We start from the raw sequence: 18186 nt of genomic DNA, 5'->3' as shown, positions 1-18186 counted from the left end.
ATGTAAGATATTTTTGCTGGGATAGGAGAAGCCAAGTTTTGGTGTATCTCTCCTTTACCCAGGAATTTCCCAAATAGTAAGAGGGAGAAATTCCACACTCCATAGTTTGTCCAACAGATTAGAATAGTCCAGGATGAATAAGCAAATAGAACTGTCATGCGTAAGGAAGTAGCTTGGCTGTTCATAATGGTTTAGCTAGGTGTATGGCAGTAATCAGAAGGCAGGCAGTGCTCTAGTAGACACCTCGTTGACAAATGGGAGAATGGCCAGATGGTGAGCAAGATTTGGTCCTTGGCCACAGCATACTCCTGATTTCTGACATGGTGGGACATCCCAGAGGATCCACATGCCTATGGCCTGAGACTAGGAAGGAAGAGAGGGTGATGGTGATGCATGATGACTCATGTTTTTCCCCATCATGTTTTTCCTCCAAAAGAGGAAGCTCCCTGACCTGGAAGGTTAAAGTAGAAGTACCTAGAAGCCTAGAAATAACTCAAGATGTGTCAAACCTGCCCACCACATTCCTCACTACATCTTATCATGGGAGCCCTGAGCTGGGTTAACACCTTCCCTCTGTTCTCCAGTACTAAGAGCTATCAGGGGAAAAAAAACCACGTATCAACTTGTATCAACATATCCATTCATTTGGCAAATCTTTATGGAGCCTCAGTGCTCTGCCAGGAACTGTGCTTATTCCAGGAGAGGCAATGGTGAGCCAGGCAGACACTGTTTGTCTCACCAAGAGGTTAAGAGACAATAGAGGTCGTAGGAGTTTCAGTGTGGGGGCACAGGGTACTGAGGAAGCTCACTTGCAGGGGTTAAGTGCCTGGAGGAGGCAGCTATGATCAGCAACACGAAGGACAAGTGGGAGTTATCTATTGAATGGAGGGAAGAGGAACTGTGTTCCAGACAGAGATGATAATAGGCGTGCTGTCAGAGCAAATGGTATAATGAGAGAAGCCCTTGGAGGGGTATTTCTTCCTTCATTGATTATCTGTCTTGGTTCCTAACACTTTTATGATCCCCAGATTCAATTCTTATCCTGCTGTAATGAACTTCTTATCAGCCTCTTAGAGAAATACTTGAGAAGAAATTGAATGAAATTCCAGGTGTGGAATTCAAGGGATGGGGAAATCGAAGAGTAGGCGGTGATTCAACACAGGTTAGAATAATGGACTTAATCTGAAAAGATAAAATATAGTTAAGGTAAATGTGAAGTTATGAATTTAATTTAAATGTAAACCACACTTAAGATAGAAGATGAGTTGGTATTTGTAAACCTGCATGTATGGAGAAAGCATGGTTGATTACAACTTAATACAGGCCAAGAGTGAGATTATCTGTGGCAAATGGTGATGAACTCTTGTTCTTTTAGTTAGGCATGAGTGTGCTGCTCTGCTTGGCATACACAGTGCACACCTGGGTACCTAGTTTGTTCAGCTCAGATCAAATAGGAGTGAGGCTAGAAGATGATGACCTACTGTGTGCCAGCCACCACCTGAAGAGGAAACCTACATTCTTACTCATATTCGCTCCTTGAAAAGATGCTATGATTTGCTCCAATTTATAGGCAGTCTCCCTATCTATCTCTCTCTCACACACATACAATCTAGCAAAGTTAACTAATTTATCTGGTCACACATCTAAGACCTGATAATGCTGGACTCCAAGTCCAGGCTTATCTTACTCCCAAACTTGGTCTGTCTCCCTGTGAAAGGCAGAGTGATGTTATAAAAAGAGTAGCATGTTGCAGTCTTCCACGATTTGAAAGGCTTTTTTTTTCATAGAAAATATAACTCAAGAGCTTAAAGCAAATGAATGGAAAGCATAAAGAGAAGATTTTGGCTAAAAATAAAGAAGGTAGCAGAACTGTTTGGAAATGGAATATTTATCCACACATTCAACAAATATTTATTCAAATATTAATTGAGTTTTTACTATGTGCCAGATGTTTGGATGCTTGTGATATATCAGTGAACAAAACAGACAAAGATTATCATTCTCAAGGTGTTCAAGCCACCAGGGAAGCCTGTGTTGATATTCTAGCAAAAAAAAAAAAAAATATATATATATATATATATAAACAGTGGATGTGTTTTTAAATTATATAATAAAATACCCAAACTAGTTTGGAGGCAAAAACAAATAAAGCAATGATGAAGATGATCTGTGCATGCATCCCAGACAGCATAGGAAGGGGAGAGGGATTGAACGTGGTGGGTGGCAAAAAGGGGCTCAGAGGGGTGTGGAACCGTGAACCAGCACACAGGAATAGAAAAGACATAGGATGGGCATCATGAAAAGTGAGCTTGATGCCGGCCCCACCTCTTACTAACTGGGAGGTTTAGCTTAGCTTAGGTCTCAAGCTAAGACTTAGCTTAACTAAGTCTCTCTGACACTTAGTTTTTTCATCTATAAAATTCAGCTAAAAAAATACATACACCTGTCTGGGTCACATTGAGAGTTAAATGAGATACATTATTTAGAACATTTTGTATATTACAAAATATGACAAATACATTTGTTTTTGGCAGTAAGATGGTCAGCCTTAAGGAGAGTAGAGGAAAGATACAGCAATTGGCCCTGGGAACTGTCCACTTGATAAAGGAGGTAGACCACAAAAACAGGTAAGTCTGGGCCCAAGCAGAGGTCAAGTGAGTAGGAGAAGCACAAACAGGAGTGAATGCGGTCAGCTTGATCTCCCGTGGCCTCAGCCTGCAGTGGCTTAAACCCAGGTTTTGGTTCCCAGACAGAGATTGAGTTTGGGCTGTGATAGTGAGAGCATTGAATCCTAGCCACTAGACCACGAGGGCCAGTGGCCAGTGACAGGCCCTGGACCATCAGCTATACAGAAACAAATTTCCACAAAGAGATGGAAAGTAGTGAAACCATCAACATGTTTATTAGGAGGAAGAAAAGTACAGTATGTGTGGATAGACACATGGAGTCACGCCCCCTTGAATCACTTTTTGGGGGCATTTTTTCCAGGTTTCCTTTGGCCAATTATCTTGCTTTGACTAGTTTTGAGTCAGAATTTGTTATAACACAGGGTCCTCCTATGTGTGCACATGCGTCTTTTAGCCGAGATGGATTCTAACAAAGAGGCCGATGGGTAGTTGACATCACTTACTATGAGGTGACACCTTCTCTCTTTTGACCTCCAAGGAGCCTTTCTGCATATGTGTAGTTGGGGAGGTCTCTTGACTTTAAGAATGAGAAATATGTGGTCTCTTATTTTCTATCTGGGGATTCCCAAATGGCACAGTGATTAAAAAACCTGCCTACCAATGCAGGAGACTCAAGAGATGTGGGTTTAATCCCTGGGTTGAGAAGATCCTCTGGAGTAGGAAATGGCAACCCACTCCAGTTTTCTTGCCTGAGAAATTCCATGGACAGTGGAACCTGGTAGGCAGGCTACAATCCCTGGGGTCACAAAGAGTTGGACACAAATGAGCACTGACATACAAGCATGCACACACACACACACACACACACACGTCCTCTATCTGTGCAGAGCCCAGCCTCCTCCCTCGATTGTCCTGCTATTTTTATCTGGTTCACCGGAAATTAACTCCGACTCCCCACGGGCCCATCTATCTCCTGCCTCAAGCTAGGTCAAGTAGGGGGGCTTGGAAGAAAAGCAATTGAAGAAGTAAAGGGACATGGAATGGCAGACAGAAGAGGGATAAAGCGATGGTGCTGGAAAATGGCTGATGCAAAACACTGAATCGAGAAAGAGTAGAAGTTTTGAGATCATAAAGTTCAAGTACCAGGGTGGATGTTGGGTTTAAGGATACTGAGATGAGCAGCTATCACAAATGACCATCAGCTTATTGATGCTGTGCAGCCAGTTTGCCACTGGTGTGTCTCCTTGGACCAGCCAGAAGGACAGGTGGTAGCAGGGAGAAGAAGCTGTCCATCAATCAGAGATACCTTTTCAGCTTGAATGGAGATTGTGCCCTTAGTCACTTGAAGGCTCCTGACTTGACCTTGCCTGGATAAAAACGCTGGGCTGAGCAAGCAGTTCATTCATCATTTATTTCCATAGCATTTCATTTGCATTCTTCAGAGGTTTGTGCTATTCAGTCACAAATCCAGGAGCTCTTTCCAATGAGTATAGTCTTAATCCTCCAGTAGCAAACTATATTGACAGTTGTTGCTGCTTAGTCGCTAAGTCGTGTCCAGCTCTTTGCAACACTGTGGCCTGTAGTCCACCAGGCTCCTCTGTCCATGGAATTTCCCGGACAAGAATACCAGAGTGGGTTGCCAGGATACAAATACCACAGACCTATTCCTTATCTGAACCCCTTGGCACCAAATAAAATTTAGGACATTTTTTAAAAGGAGGATAGTCAATAAATATAATTTATTTTTGATAATAATGCTGCAGGAATACTTCAGAGTTGGCCATGTACAACCCCAACACCATGGATTTTGTTGACCTAAAACAGACTGCCAGCTATTTCTCCAGCAAAGATGAGTTTATTTGGGATACTTGGTGAATTGCAATGCAGTGTCTGCAACCATGGGGAGTCACGTACAAGTCCCTACATGGTGAGGAAAGGAGAACACTTTTATGAAGGGGAAAAGGAAGTTGAGAAGGCTGTAGTTAACAAGAGTCCATGGTTTTTCATTGGCTGAGTCCTTGCCAGAAAAGAAGAGTCTTTCAGATTCTCTTCCATTAGAGGTTATTAGAAGATACTGATTTTGCTTTACACCTGAAATAAACACAATATTGTAAATCAAAAAACACAAACCAAAAAAAAGAAGAGTCTTTCTTCCTGTTGGGCTCTGTTATCCTTGCAGGGCAGGAGAGCTCCCCCTGGTGGTGCCAGCCTCTATTTAATTGAAGTATTCACATAATTTTTTACAAACTCAAACCAAGGAGTCCACCACATCTTGGGGAGGCAGGGCGTAAAGTCCAGACCCTCCACACCCCATGGCTTCAGGGTTCTCTCAAAGAGGTCATTTGTATTTCTGCAACAGAACATAGGAACATTCACAGTAAGGTGAAGAGACCTCACTGTCAGCTCAGTTCAGTTTTTTTGCCACCAAGTGACTATCATAAACAATCAGACAAGAAACTCAGTTTTCTAAGGTTTTTGGATTTGGAATTCATGAGAAAGGGATTATCAATCTGTGACAACATCTAGGGGATTATGAGCAGTGGCATTTTCTCAGCTCTTCCCCTACTGCTGTTGTCCTCTGTCCCAAAGTCTCCTGCATGAATCCCCAGCATGAATGTGACTATCCTTACCCTGCTAAAATGTCAAACATACAAGTAACAATAATAAAATTGAACCAAGACCTTCAGTGGATTTTTGGTGAACATTGCATAAAACCTGGGGGACTGACCCTGGCTATAGTCGCCCCAAAATCTGGACCTAGTCTTCTTTTCTGCCTTATTCTGTGCCTCATTCTCCCTCCCTACTCCATCACACATGCCCTACATTCCAATCATGCTGGACCACTCTGCTCCCAAAAGACCACTTGTATCCTCCTGCATCATACATATTCTCACACTGCTCTTCTCCACTGAATGTCCTCCTGGTTCTACCCCAGGGATCAAGGCTTCACCACCCTTTAAAGCCCAAATTCGTACCAGACCTCTTTGACAAATCTGTCTGGTTATCTTCTTCAGAATTCCTTTCTCTTTTACCTATTTTCCAAGACTAATTTGTATCTTGGCCCTAGACACACTTTACTACTTACTGGATTTTTTTTGTTTGTTTATAACATTTTGGATTTATTAGTTAACAATTTTTATGAAATTTGGAAAATATTTGACTATTGTTTTAAAATATATTTCCTCCTCTATTCTATTTATTGTATCTTCTGGACTCTAACATGTATGTAGACTGTTTGCTATTTTTAAACAGATTATCAATCATCTGTTCATTTTTCCCCAATATTTTTTTCCTTTCTTCCATTCAGTTTGAATAATTTTTTTCAAATTCAGGTTCACCAATCTGTTCTTCTGTGCTTTACAATCTGATAAGACCATCCAGTGAGTTTTCTGACATATTTAATTTTGAACCTATTTTTTTCAGATAATCTGTTTCTCATATTTAAAATTTCCATTTGGTTATTTTTAACCTTGGGGAACATAGGAAATCTATATTGCAATAATGAACAATTTTTAATGAATATTGAATATGTCTGTTCTTAAGTATACCAGTCACACCACTTGAAGTCACACTTTAAGACCTCTTGTTTGGTCACTTTCTTTTTTCACTTATTCCATTTTTACTTTACTTCATTCCTTCAGATTTTCCCCAGGAAACTGTGAATTCTTTTCAGGCTATAATTTAGGGAAATATGCCTCTCTTCAGTCCTTGTCTCCAATTTTAATTCTAGAGGTCTCTTCATAAAGTCAGATTTGTGGAGGTATATTGGAAAAAAAATGGCATTTAGTTTTAATAAGATCCACCTATTTTTAAAAGACAGCTGTGGCTTAATAAAAGCCCACTGTCTGTTAAAAATTCATGTCTGAGTCCATTTTTCTTTATGCTTGTCTATCAACCTGAACATCACTCAGTGCTGAATACCTTCTGGTCTACTTCCTCTTTGCCATCTTAATTTGTAGATCCTGAAGAAGACATTTCTATCATAATCTCAATTTAAAATATTAGAAAACTAAGGTTATGATAGAATATTCCATTCCGATATGGTTCTAGTAATCAGGATATTCTATTCTGATATGAAATATTGCCTGCCACATCAATAAACAAAGGATGTCACAGTCATCAGAGATTGCAGCCACCGCCAATGGTGAGCTGGGGAGCCCCGAGGAAAAGAGTACCTGCTATCTAGTAGTCATCAGATGCAGCCACTCCCTATGGTGAGCCCTCGGGAAATTTGGGATGTGTAAACAGAGGATACTGGTCCCAGATAGCTGAGGCACATATCCAAGGAATGATTTCAATGAGCCCAGACTCTTGCATCTTCCCAAACACAGAAAAGTGCTAAGTTCCTTAATTTAAGATATCTGGTTTTCTTTTACTGATGGTCATCTTTTGCACCTACTATTTGCCCTTTGTTGCAAAACTCCTAAATATCCTAGTTTCCCCCTCACCTCTTCTCAGTTTTCTCAGGGTTACTTGAGATGCTATTTCCAGGGCTCAAAGTCCTAAAAATTTTCACCAAATAAAACAAAACTCTAAACTCTTAGACTGTGAATATATTTTTTAGTTGACAGTCATACACACATACACACAGCACCCCACAACTTAGACATGTAGATTTTCACTCCAAGCTATCTAGATCCAAAGGTCCAGATGAAAAATTAATATCTAGGGTGGAAGGAAAGGCATTATGTGACCAGGTCCCTCAGTGTGAAGAGAAGGCTGTGAAGAGAGCCATCTTCCATGGAAAGGAAGGCAACAGAGGAGTCCATGAATGCTGGTGTCTGTTTCCACCCACTATAGCCCTCATTTTAGGCAGGTGCTTTCGTAGCCAGGAACAGCTGCCCTGAGCCACGTGGAGGGAGGCAGGGAAGAACTGCCATTCATCACCTGTCACAGGAACCATGTGGGTGGCAGGAGGAGGTCCTCTCATACCCAGATGCCCAGGCCCTGGCTCACACCTGAGGGCAGAGCCCAAGGCCAGGATAAAAGGGCCTTGGAACAGAGCACCTCCATCCACTCCTCTCCTGAGGTGCTGACGACTCTCTGTTGTGTGCGCGCTGGTGAGTGTCCACTGGGAATGGGAGCAGGGCCTTCCAAAGAGGATGCTTAGACCAGAGGAGAGAGCAGGGCAGAAACTTGGGGGTGGAGTTGTGGCTGGCAAGGACAAAAGCTCAGGAAATCTGAAGGAGGAAAGGATAAGATGAGGGAGAGACCAAGAGCTACTGGGAAGATTCTTGTGGCTAGTGCTGGAGCTGTGGAGAAACCAAATGGTTTTCATTTGCTGGGTGTGTTTTTCTGCTTTTAGGGAATAAAAATACTGACCTCTAGATGATGCTGGAGTGGGGTGTATAATGGAAACATCATTTTGGAAACACATCCCTACCCAGTTGTAGAAATAATGGACTGAGGATGTTAGTACTTAGTGGAGAGAATCAGAAACACTTGTGGATCTGTTTGGATTCCAACAAGAAGATCCATAGTGAGGCTGAGAAGCCTGGTGACAGGTCTGGGGAGAAGGATATAAGAGAGTCTTTGGGTTGGGAGTCAGGGAACCTGGGGATGAAACTGTGATGTGCGTGTGAATAGCACCAGGCCAGTGAATTTGCCTCTGTTTGTTTCAGTTTCTTCTGAAATGAGCTGATTGGGACACATTGACTCAAAGGCCCTTTGTCATTGCAATTTTCTATGTTCTGCAAAACCAAAACATAGCAGAAATTCTTCATGGAGGGGAAGATTTTGCTTTTTCCTTAATGAGGCTTTCAGCTCTAAAATGGTCCCTACATTGGACATTTTCAAGGATCTTGGTGATGTGGTGGAGAGAATGCTGACCTAGAGCCAATTTATTTCCTGGTCCTTTTTCTGACACTTAGGAAATGTTAATGAGCACAAAAGAGATGATTTTCTTATGTCCGATCTGAAGGCTTTCAAAATAAATGGTCTAGAAAGATGCCGAAAGTTCAGGAAGGGGCAGGGAGGTCTCTGTGTGCTGGTCTGACCTGTTGTCTGTCTCTCCCTCAGCTCCTGAACCTGCCCACCAAGATGTCCTGCCAGCAGAACCAGCAGCAGTGCCAGCCCCCTCCCAAGTGCGTCCCCAAGTGCCCCACACCTAAATGCCCCCCAAAGTGCCCCCCAGTCTCCTCCTGCTGTGATGTCAGCTCCGGGGGCTGCTGCGGCCCCAGCTCTGGGGACTGCTGCAGCTCTGGGTGTGGGGGCTGCTGCCTGAGCCACCACAGGCGCCGCAGGTCCCACCACCGCAGACCCCACAGGTCTGACTGCTGCAGCCAGCCCTCGGGGGGCTCCGGGTGCTGTGGAGGGGGCAGTGGTCAGTCCTATGGAGGCGGCTGCTGCTGAAGTGGACCTGAGCCAAGAAGAGCTGAATTAGAGGCATGAAAAGGACAAGACCATCTTCCTTTGGCCTGTCTGCTGAGACGTTATCAGTGAAGATTTCAAATTTTGTCCTAGAAGTTTCTTCTGACTTGGAATCCAGAAATCTGTGTTCTTTCCTAAAAACTCATCTGCCAATCCCTGATCCCATCTCTTCAAGCTGCCTTGGGAACCCCAGAGAATAATTCTTATGCCACTGGCAGTTCCCTGCCCGAAATGAAACAATAAAACAAATCATCCATTCACCACCTTGTCCTAGACTGCCTTCCTCTTACTTGTCGATGTACCGGGAAAGACAAGCATGTCTGCCCTCTGCCCTTTCTCCACTTTCATCGGGACCCTAGAACAGTATCAGTTGCTTTCAAGACTCATTGAGTCCTTAAGATTAAATTCCTTCAACTCCTGTCCTCATTAAAGCTGAAACTAGTCACTCTCTTAGAAGAGGTCAGGGAACAGAAATTAAGATGTTTGCCTTACCAGGCAGAATTTTCTGTAAGGAACTTCTGACTTATTGAAGACCTGAAAGGCAAATAAAGGTTGATAAGTGGCAAGTTCAACTACCACTGCCTCTAGGCACAGGGAGAAATGCTGATATGGGTCCTGATAGATGCTTCAAGGCCTGAAGCTCCTCACAAACAAGGAGACAAACTCTCTTGGATCTTCCCTTCTCTTTACCTTTTGATCTCTGGTGACCACAGAAGTCAGTGTCCAGCAGTGGAGGTTGGACTTAATTTATTCTCTGCCTCCTATGTGTGGGAGCCCTCCTGCCCACACATAGGAAATTTCTCCACAATTTCCGTTGAGTTTGAGGTCAGGATGTCCACACAGCCCACGCAACACGTTAGGATCCAGGATGCTCTCTGACCACCCTCTTCCCCACCTTAGACAGTCAAACCAGTGGGAGGAGAGCTTCATGGTCTTTCACCATCATGGACCAGAGCAAGAAGGACAGGCTCTCCAGCAGACTTGTTGACCGTCATCTGCGCACTCTCTGAAAAACACCTGCTCCTCTGTTACTGCTCTGAGTCCTGAGGACAGGGTGATATAAGAACTGTCAATGATGGAGCAATTCCATTTGTCAGGCTGGTGGTCTAGTGGCTAGGATTAGGTCCTTTCACCACTATGAACTGGGTTCAATTCCCAGTCAGGGAAAATGTGTTTTGGGGGGCTTAACTGGTGGTGCTAGTAGTAAAGAACCTGCCTGCCAATGTAGGAGACATAAGAAATGCGGGTTCAATCCCTGGAGACTGAAATGCAGGAGAATCCCCTGGAGGAGGAACTGGCAACCCACTCTGGTACTCTTGCTTGGAGAATCCCATGGACAGAGGAGCCTGGCAGGGTTAGGATTACTGTGTTCCTACTACTGATAATTTGCTACAAGGAGCATCCTTATGCATATATTTTTTTCTTACCATTCCCTTATTTCTTTAGGCTAAGTTCCTATATATTCAAACACTGTAAAAAAAAGTATGCTCATTTTACATTTTAATTCATTCACACGTCATAAAGGCTGTATTAAATGAATGAATCATCATACTGTCATGCATGATAATTATACCAATTTATTTTCAAGCCAATGAAGTTTGAGTGCCCAATTCCATGCATCCCCTCCAACAATGAGGATCTGTCAGGCACTCAATCAATCTTTGCCAGTGAATGAATACACTGGATTGACACTGTTTTATAAGACATTTCCTTTTGTCGATCTTTTTTGATCGGTAACATTGAATATATTTTCAATTATTCTTTGGCCATTTGTATTTATTTTCTGATATGTGTGTCAACTAAAAAATATAGTCACAACCTGAAAGTAGAGAGTTGTTTTATTTGGTGGGAACTCTTGGGACTTCAAGCTCAGGAGGTAGTATCTCAAGTAGTCCTGAGAAACTGCTTTGAGGATGCAGGAGGAGTCAGGTTATACAGAAGTTTGCAACAAAAGGGGCAGGCAGCAGGCAGTCTGAACAGCAAAAATTATTGTCGATTAAGGAAAACCAGATACCTCAAGTTAAGGAATTTAACGTTCCTTTTTGTATGGGAAGATGCAAGCATCTGGGCTCACTGAAATTATTCCTTTCATATGTATCTCAGCTATCTGGGGCCAGCATCTTGCTTCCTGATTTTTAGTGGTGGCATCCAACAGCTGCTGGATCGCAGGCATTGTTCTCCCTTTCAGACACCCTCTGGGCTCAGAAATTTACATTTGGAGGCACAGAAATCACTGATGGCTAAGACATCCTTGTTTACTGATATGGCAGGAAATACTCCATATAAATACTCCAAATACAACGTGTGTTGCCTGTTCCATGTTCTTTGTTCATTTGTTTGTTGGTGTGCTTGCATATTTGGATGGCATCACCAAGTCAATGGACATGAGTTTGGGCAGGCTCCAGGAGTGGTGAAGCCTGACATGCTGCAATCTATGGGGTGCAAAGAGTCGGACAAAACTGAGCGACTGAACTGAACTTGCATATTTTCTGTTGACTTGTGAGAGCTGTCTTCTATGTTCCTCGTAAATGTGTTGCAATCTCCCCACTGATTGATTTTCTTTCTGTCTTATTTATGGGTGCTATTTGTTATATAGATTTTTAACTTGATATACCCATTTATCAACTTTTCTTTTATAATTCTTTTCCCTTCAAAATAAGTTTATTTCTCAATGAATTAGAAATAATAAATATTTTCCCTTAATACTTTTAAAATGTCCTTTTAAAAATATTTTATAACTTAAAGGTTTTGAGAGCTTCCTTGGTGGCTCAGAAGGTAAAGGATCTGTCTGCAATGCAGGAGATCCAGATTTGATCCCTGGATTGGGAAAACCCCCTGGAGAAGGGCATGGCAACCCACTCCAGTCTTCTTGCCTGGAGAATCCCATGGACATAGGGGCCTGGCAGCCTACTGTCCATGGGGTTGCAAAGAGTTGAACATGACTAAGCAACTAACACTTTCACACTTTCACTTTCAAATATTTTGAGGGGGAAGAGAAGGGAAGGGAAGTAAAAACTGATGATGTACAAGATCCTGTCTCTGGAAGGGGCTGTAGGGTACAGGGAATGAGAAAAATTCACCCAGTTTTAATAGCTTCCTGTGAATCTCAGCAGTGTTTCCTCCCATCCTGTGAAATTATCCAAGAACATGGGAGACAGATACCTTTGTGACAGGGCCTACATGGGGACTCATTGTTAACATAACTTATGCTGACCTCTCAAACAAAGGATAAAGTCAGTGACCCTTGAGACCGACCAAATTGCCCAAACGACATTCTGCTTTTCTGATGGCACCTACCTTCTGAAGGTTAGGAGACCACCAGATTCCAGACCTCTGGCTATGTGACCTCAGGACTGAGCTACAGGCTAAAATTTAACCATCCCTTCAGATAATTTTTCACTGGAGGTGTATAAGAAATATCCCATCAGAGTGGGAGGACACTGGTTCTTCTCAAGGGCCAGTCACCCTCTCGTTTTCCCTCTAGTATATTTCTTTTCCTTGCCTGACCACCTAGCTCACTCTCTTTTTCTCTGCACTCGCCTTACTCTTTGATGAGTAAATAATCTCAGAAAACCAATCCCTTGTAAGTAAACATTTTTGTTTTCTTTTGAAATTTTACTGCATCAATTGAACTCTAAAAGCCAAGGCTTAGAAAGAAGTCCTCAAGATATTGCAACCACACTGCTGATTAATCACCTATACGCAGAGTCAGACTCATGAAAGGCTGGGTGTTGCCATGCCTAGAGGCAGAGGCATGACCCAGTGGGACATCAGCTCCATTAACCTAGGAATCCATGAGCTGGGCTTTGGAGTAGTTACTGACTGTGTGAGCCAGGGAATCAATATCCCAATCTCTCCTTCCATAGCTATGCCCTTTAGAACATATTAAGAACAAATATTTCACTTGAGTAATGTACAAGGAGATCTCTGTAGGATGATATGACCAGCACATATAACAGTACATGTCTTAATATCAAACTGTTACCTGATTGACTTAAATCCCATGGAAAAGCTATGTACAAACTCTTGGGTGCTAAGAAACCCTGGTGAAATGGCTATCTGCATCTCTCTGCTCTAGGAGCAGAGGGGGATATAAATGTTTTATATCCAGACCCTGTTCTCAATAAATACTTGATCAGAAATATGTCACATAAGCAAAACAAAGATAAGGCATGAAGTAACCTGGTGGTGCTAGTGGTAAAACCTACCTGCCAATGCAGGAGACATGAGAGGTGGGGGTTCGATCTGCTGGAGAAGAAACGGCAACCCACTCCAGTAGTCTCGCCTGGAGTCCATAGCGTCACAAACAGTCGGACATGACTGAAGGGCTTAGCATGCATGCAGGCAGCCTATTCAAAGTAGAGCTAATGAGCCAGTTCAGTTTAAGAGAAGGATTTCTTCTCTTAAGGGAACAAAGAAAAAACCTTTAGAAACAGAAAAGGGTCATACTGTATAGATATTTGAATCAAGGCCAAGTTGTTTAGGTTTTATCCTGATCAGTGAAGCCTCTTAAGAAGACATCATTGGATGGTAGTGTGACTATATTGTCATTATCTGAACTGGAATAGGGTTGAATTTGAAAAGAAGGTTTATGAAAATTTATGCTGGGATAAAAGACATAATCTAAAACTGTCTCTGGCAAACTATGATGTATAGCTTTGGTCACCTTATTTAACGGTCATGGGTAATTATTTCTAGAAGAGTTCTAATGAAGAAGATAGAGGGAAAAACCAGGAAGGCAGGATGCAAAATAAGAGCCAATAAAATACCTCTATATACACAACACACACAATACCACTATAAAAACATATGTGTGTGTATGTTTATATAAACACACATATTTAGTCTCTATATAATTTGTCCACCCAAATGTATATATTACTTATTAATATCTTGTAACTATATGTTAACTGACTTTATTCTTCCCCTTGTGATTTGTTAAGTCATTATAATGTTCCAGACTCTGGGAAACTTTTGATTCTCCCCAAATTTTTCTGCCACTGACAGGAAGGAGAAGGTTTTTCTTCACATGCTGCTTCTGACCTCAGTGTGCCTTTTTCTAATGAATTAATTAGTTTCCTTTCAGAAAATCTCACCGCAGTGCTATACACCAACTTGAACCAAATGTAAATTCTTGTCCTTGCCTTTCAACTACTCAACTTGCTGGGGTAGAAAAACTTTACTAGCAGAGAAATCTACAGTAAAAACCTAGGGTCAGAAGTTGCAAGGGGCTTAAAAAGGGCCTCTGGAGGTCACTCTACCACCTCACCTCCAGTTTCCCAGGCCCTGGTGCCTGGGTGCCCCACTCTGCGCTTCTCTGCTTCCCTACACATCATCTCTGACTGGCTGTTCTACGTGGAGCAATGCAGAGCTCATCTCCTCCTCACCACAAACTCCTTTCCTGGCCATATTTCATAGTCAAACACATCAAGGTAGGGACTTCCTTGGCGGTTCAGTGATTGGGACTCCACAGTTCCACTGCTGGGACATGGGTTCCATCCCTGGTCAGAGAAATAAGGTCCCACAAGCTGAGGGACATGGCCAAAAAAAAAAAAGTCAAGATATTTAAGCAGAACAAGTAATTTAAGCAGAACAAAAAATCCAGATTTACCCTTCTTTGAAGGAAGTTATAGTTTAGAATTATATAATTTATCTTTATTTACAAATACATAGGCATCTTATAACTTGAGGATCCACCACATTACCAGTCTTCCACCAGTCCTTTTCTTTATACTGTCTTATTGACTGAAACAATATCCTTGTGAAATATTTTTATCATTACCTGTACTTTATAACTGAGGAACAAACAACCAATCAAAACTAAAAATGACTCAAGCAACTTTTGCATGGACACACAGCTAGCAAGTGGCAGAATCAAGATTGCTTTCTGGATCTGTCTGATCTCTGGCTCATAAAAAAACATGAGATACATCAGCAAATTTTGGTAAAGGCTAAAGAGTAAATACTTTGGGCTTTGGGAACCCTAGGGTCTCTCTCCCAACTACTTAATCCTGCCACCACAGTATGAAAATAGCCCTGGAGAATAAAGAAATGAGCAGGCCTGGTTTGAAGTAAAACTTTATGAACACTGAAATTTGAATTTATTGTAACTTTCATGTTTCATAAAAGAGTCTCCTTTCGATTTCTCTTCACAAACATTTAATATGTAAAGCTATTCTTAGTTTGCAGGCTATGGTGAAACAGGCCATGGGGCATATTTGGGGGAGAGATCAAATTTTGCTGACCTTTGATAGCCTGGCAGGGTTACCTAAGTGGAGAAATGTGAAAACATCTCCAAATTACAGTCTGAAACAGACTGCCATGAATAATGAATCTATATCAGAAGGAAGAAGAAAAGAAAGTGATTGGGCCCCAAGCAACAAAAACAGGAGCTAAGAGACCTTCCATGCTCGTATTTCTCAAGGAGAATGAAACAGAAGATCCAAAGTAAAGTGTCTCCAAACTTCTCCACTCCTTGTTTCTAAGTAGCTCTATTCCAAGCTACTTGGAGAGGTTGCCCTGAGTTCATAGAGTGAGACAGGGAGAAGCTGGCAGTCATCACTTGTCATAGGAGCCACGTGGATGGCAGGAGGCGGTCCTCTCGTGCCCAGATGCCCAGGCCCTGTCTCACCCCTGAGGGCAGAGCCCAAGGCTGGGATAAAAGGACCTTGGGGCCAGAGGACCTCCATCCACTCCTCTCCTGTGCCGCGTGTGTGCCGGTAAGCGTCCTCTGAGAACTGGAGTGGGGCCTTCCACAGAGCATGCTCAGATATGAGCGAGAAGGCAGGACCTTAAGAGTAAGGTCATTGTGTCAGAGGAGGAGGGCACAGGAAGACTGAGGCAGGGATGCAAGGAGGGATCTGGTACCAACTGGGAACATAGGGAGAAGAGTCAGGCGGCTGTGCTCTAAAGGAAACAAGCTGACCTTGTGGAGAGGGCTTCTCAGGACAAGGACACTGATGACCTGACAGACACGATGCTCTGATAGGTGTCGGGAGGGAGCTCACACGTGAAAATATGGCCCTGCCCCCATCTGCAGTGAAGGAGCAGCCCAAGACAGAGACCTCAGGCTCCTCTGGGATTTTTAACCTTGCTTATTATTAAACTTCTCCATGCTTATTCATGGGTCTGGAAGTGCATTTATAAACTTCCATGTTGATTAAGAAACAGTAAGCCTGAGGATCACCATCGCAACCCATCAGCTTAAGGATATGGGACCTCTCTGGACTGAGGTCAGGGGGCAGAGGTTCAAGTCCCAGGGCTGTAGTGATTGAGAGGATTATTAATCTCTTCTTTAATAAAGGGCTTCCCTGGCAGCTCAGTGGTAAAAAAATCCCCCTGCCAATGCAGGAGATGAGGGTTTGATCCCTGGGTCAGGAAGATCCCCTGGAGAAGGAAATGGCAGCCCACTCCAGTATCCTTTCCTGGGAAGTTCCACAGACAGAGGAGCCTGGTGGGCCGGTCCTTGGGGTCACAAAAGAGTCAGACATGATGAGCGACTAAACAACAATGATCTTTAATATAACTGAGCTTAATGAGAGCTGTAACATGTAAGGTTTTTTTGCAATGCTGACCTTACAGAATAAATCAAATTACGATCAAGGGACTGGTTGCTGTATTTTTTCCTTAAGAAAGAATTTGTCCTTAAATGGCCTATAAACTGGACAATTTCAGATTTGGAAGACATAGATAGAATCAGTTCCAATTCCACTTATAAGATTTTAGACTCTTGGAGATGTTTTGTTAATTGTTTGGTCTTAGTTACTACTTTGTACAAATAGATGAAAGTTCTTGTCTGACTTACAAGGCTGTGCTAAAGTTTCAAATATAAAATTCAAGAGTATGGGAAAGCTACTAAGAGTAGTAAAACTACTGGATATTATGCTTTTAAGATTATAAGTGATGCTAAGAGGGCAAAAGAGGGTAGGGAGGTCTCTGTGTGCTGGTCTGACCTGCTGTCTGTCTCTCCCTCAGCTCCTGAACCCGCCCACCAAGATGTCCTGCCAGCAGAACCAGCAGCAGTGCCAGCCCCCTTCCAAGTGCGTCCCCAAATGCCCCACCCCTAAATGCCCCCCAAGTGCCCCCCAGTCTCCCCCTGCTGCGGCCCCAGCTCCGGGGGCTGCTGCAGCTCTGGGTGTGGGGGCTGCTGCCTGAGCCACCACAGGCGCCGCAGGTCCCACCACTGCAGACCCCACAGGTCTGACTGCTGCAGCCAGCCCTCGGGGGGCTCCGGGTGCTGCGGAGGGGGCAGTGGTCAGTCCTATGGAGGCGGCTGCTGCTGAAGTGGACCCTGTGCCAAGAAGAGCTGACCTGGGGACAGCCGGTGGACAAACACTTCCTCCTCCTCCTTCACCTCCTGCTGGGCCTACCCCTCTTGCTGGGGAATCTGGGTGAGGCCTTTGAGCTCTGGTCCTAAAGATCCCTGTGCTCTAGGGTCCAGGAGCCCCAGATCTCTCCCTGAAACCCATTTATTCACCTCCTTTGCCATACGTGTGATGGCCCTGGGAATCACAAAGCATAGACCCCATGTCCCTCTGCAACTTCTGGCATCCTGCTGCCTGAGTTAAAATAATAAATACAGAGTCTGCTCACTGACTTGATGTAGACAGATTTCATTCATGTTTTGGTCACTGTTGTTCTATTCTTGTACCTTCTCTGCTGGTGGCTGCAGAGGCCTCAGTAGACAGATGACAGGGTCATGGGTCAGAAGGGAAAAGTTTGTATTTTTTATAGTTTTGCATTTTCTCCTAATTCTTTGTTTTCCCTTTTAACCAATATCCCGAAGCAGCATTAGTTGTGAACATAGCTTCTTCAACTTCTGGCTCCCTTCCTCCCTTCATGTATCTAACTGTGGCCTTCAGACATGACCAAGAGACAGACAGCTTCCTCTTCCTCTCTTTCCACTGTCATTCTTCACTCTTATGCTCTGCATCCCTCACCCTTCTCCTAACAATCTCTACTTGACTCCTCCATCAGTTTAAATGTACAAAAATATATACATACAAAAATATAGATGGAATAAATCTTTATTTTAAATTAAAAACTCACTTTTGTTTCTGTATAATTTACATGCAATAAAATTTGCTAATTTTAACATACAATTCAATGTGTTGTCAAATATATGTAGTCATATAACTACAAATACAATCAACACCTTTAAAATGTAGTTGGTAGTTAATTATTTGGAGAA

General features: G+C 43.0%; 1 protein-coding gene across 1 annotated transcript; it reads left to right on the top strand.

Annotated features, from left to right (window-relative positions):
• The first annotated feature begins 7609 nt into the window (after positions 1-7609).
• LOC123465918 (late cornified envelope protein 1D-like) lies at positions 7610-17985 on the top strand. The gene is made up of 4 exons (XM_045166217.1): positions 7610-7687; positions 8646-8973; positions 16971-17035; positions 17066-17985. Exons 2-4 carry the CDS (start codon positions 8667-8669, stop codon positions 17276-17278), a joined length of 585 nt encoding a protein of 194 aa, XP_045022152.1. The 5' UTR covers positions 7610-7687; positions 8646-8666; the 3' UTR covers positions 17279-17985.
• Positions 17986-18186: the final 201 nt, after the last annotated feature.

This window comes from Bubalus bubalis, chromosome 6, assembly GCF_019923935.1.
Source record: "Bubalus bubalis isolate 160015118507 breed Murrah chromosome 6, NDDB_SH_1, whole genome shotgun sequence".
NCBI lineage: Eukaryota > Metazoa > Chordata > Mammalia > Artiodactyla > Bovidae > Bubalus > Bubalus bubalis.
This window is presented reverse-complemented; position numbering and strand designations above follow the sequence as displayed.

What these genes read in the sequence shown, in the direction of transcription:
- LOC123465918 (XM_045166217.1), top strand. Translation starts at nt 8,667, where the DNA reads ATGTCCTGCCAGCAGAACCAGCAGCAGTGCCAGCCCCCTCCCAAGTGC. An exon ending in GTCCTATGGAGGCGGCTGCT is followed by an intron (nt 8,974 to 16,970) that starts GCTGAAGTGGAC and finishes TCTCTCCCTCAG; the next exon opens with CTCCTGAACCCGCCCACCAA. An exon ending in CAGTGCCAGCCCCCTTCCAA is followed by an intron (nt 17,036 to 17,065) that starts GTGCGTCCCCAA and finishes CACCCCTAAATG; the next exon opens with CCCCCCAAGTGCCCCCCAGT.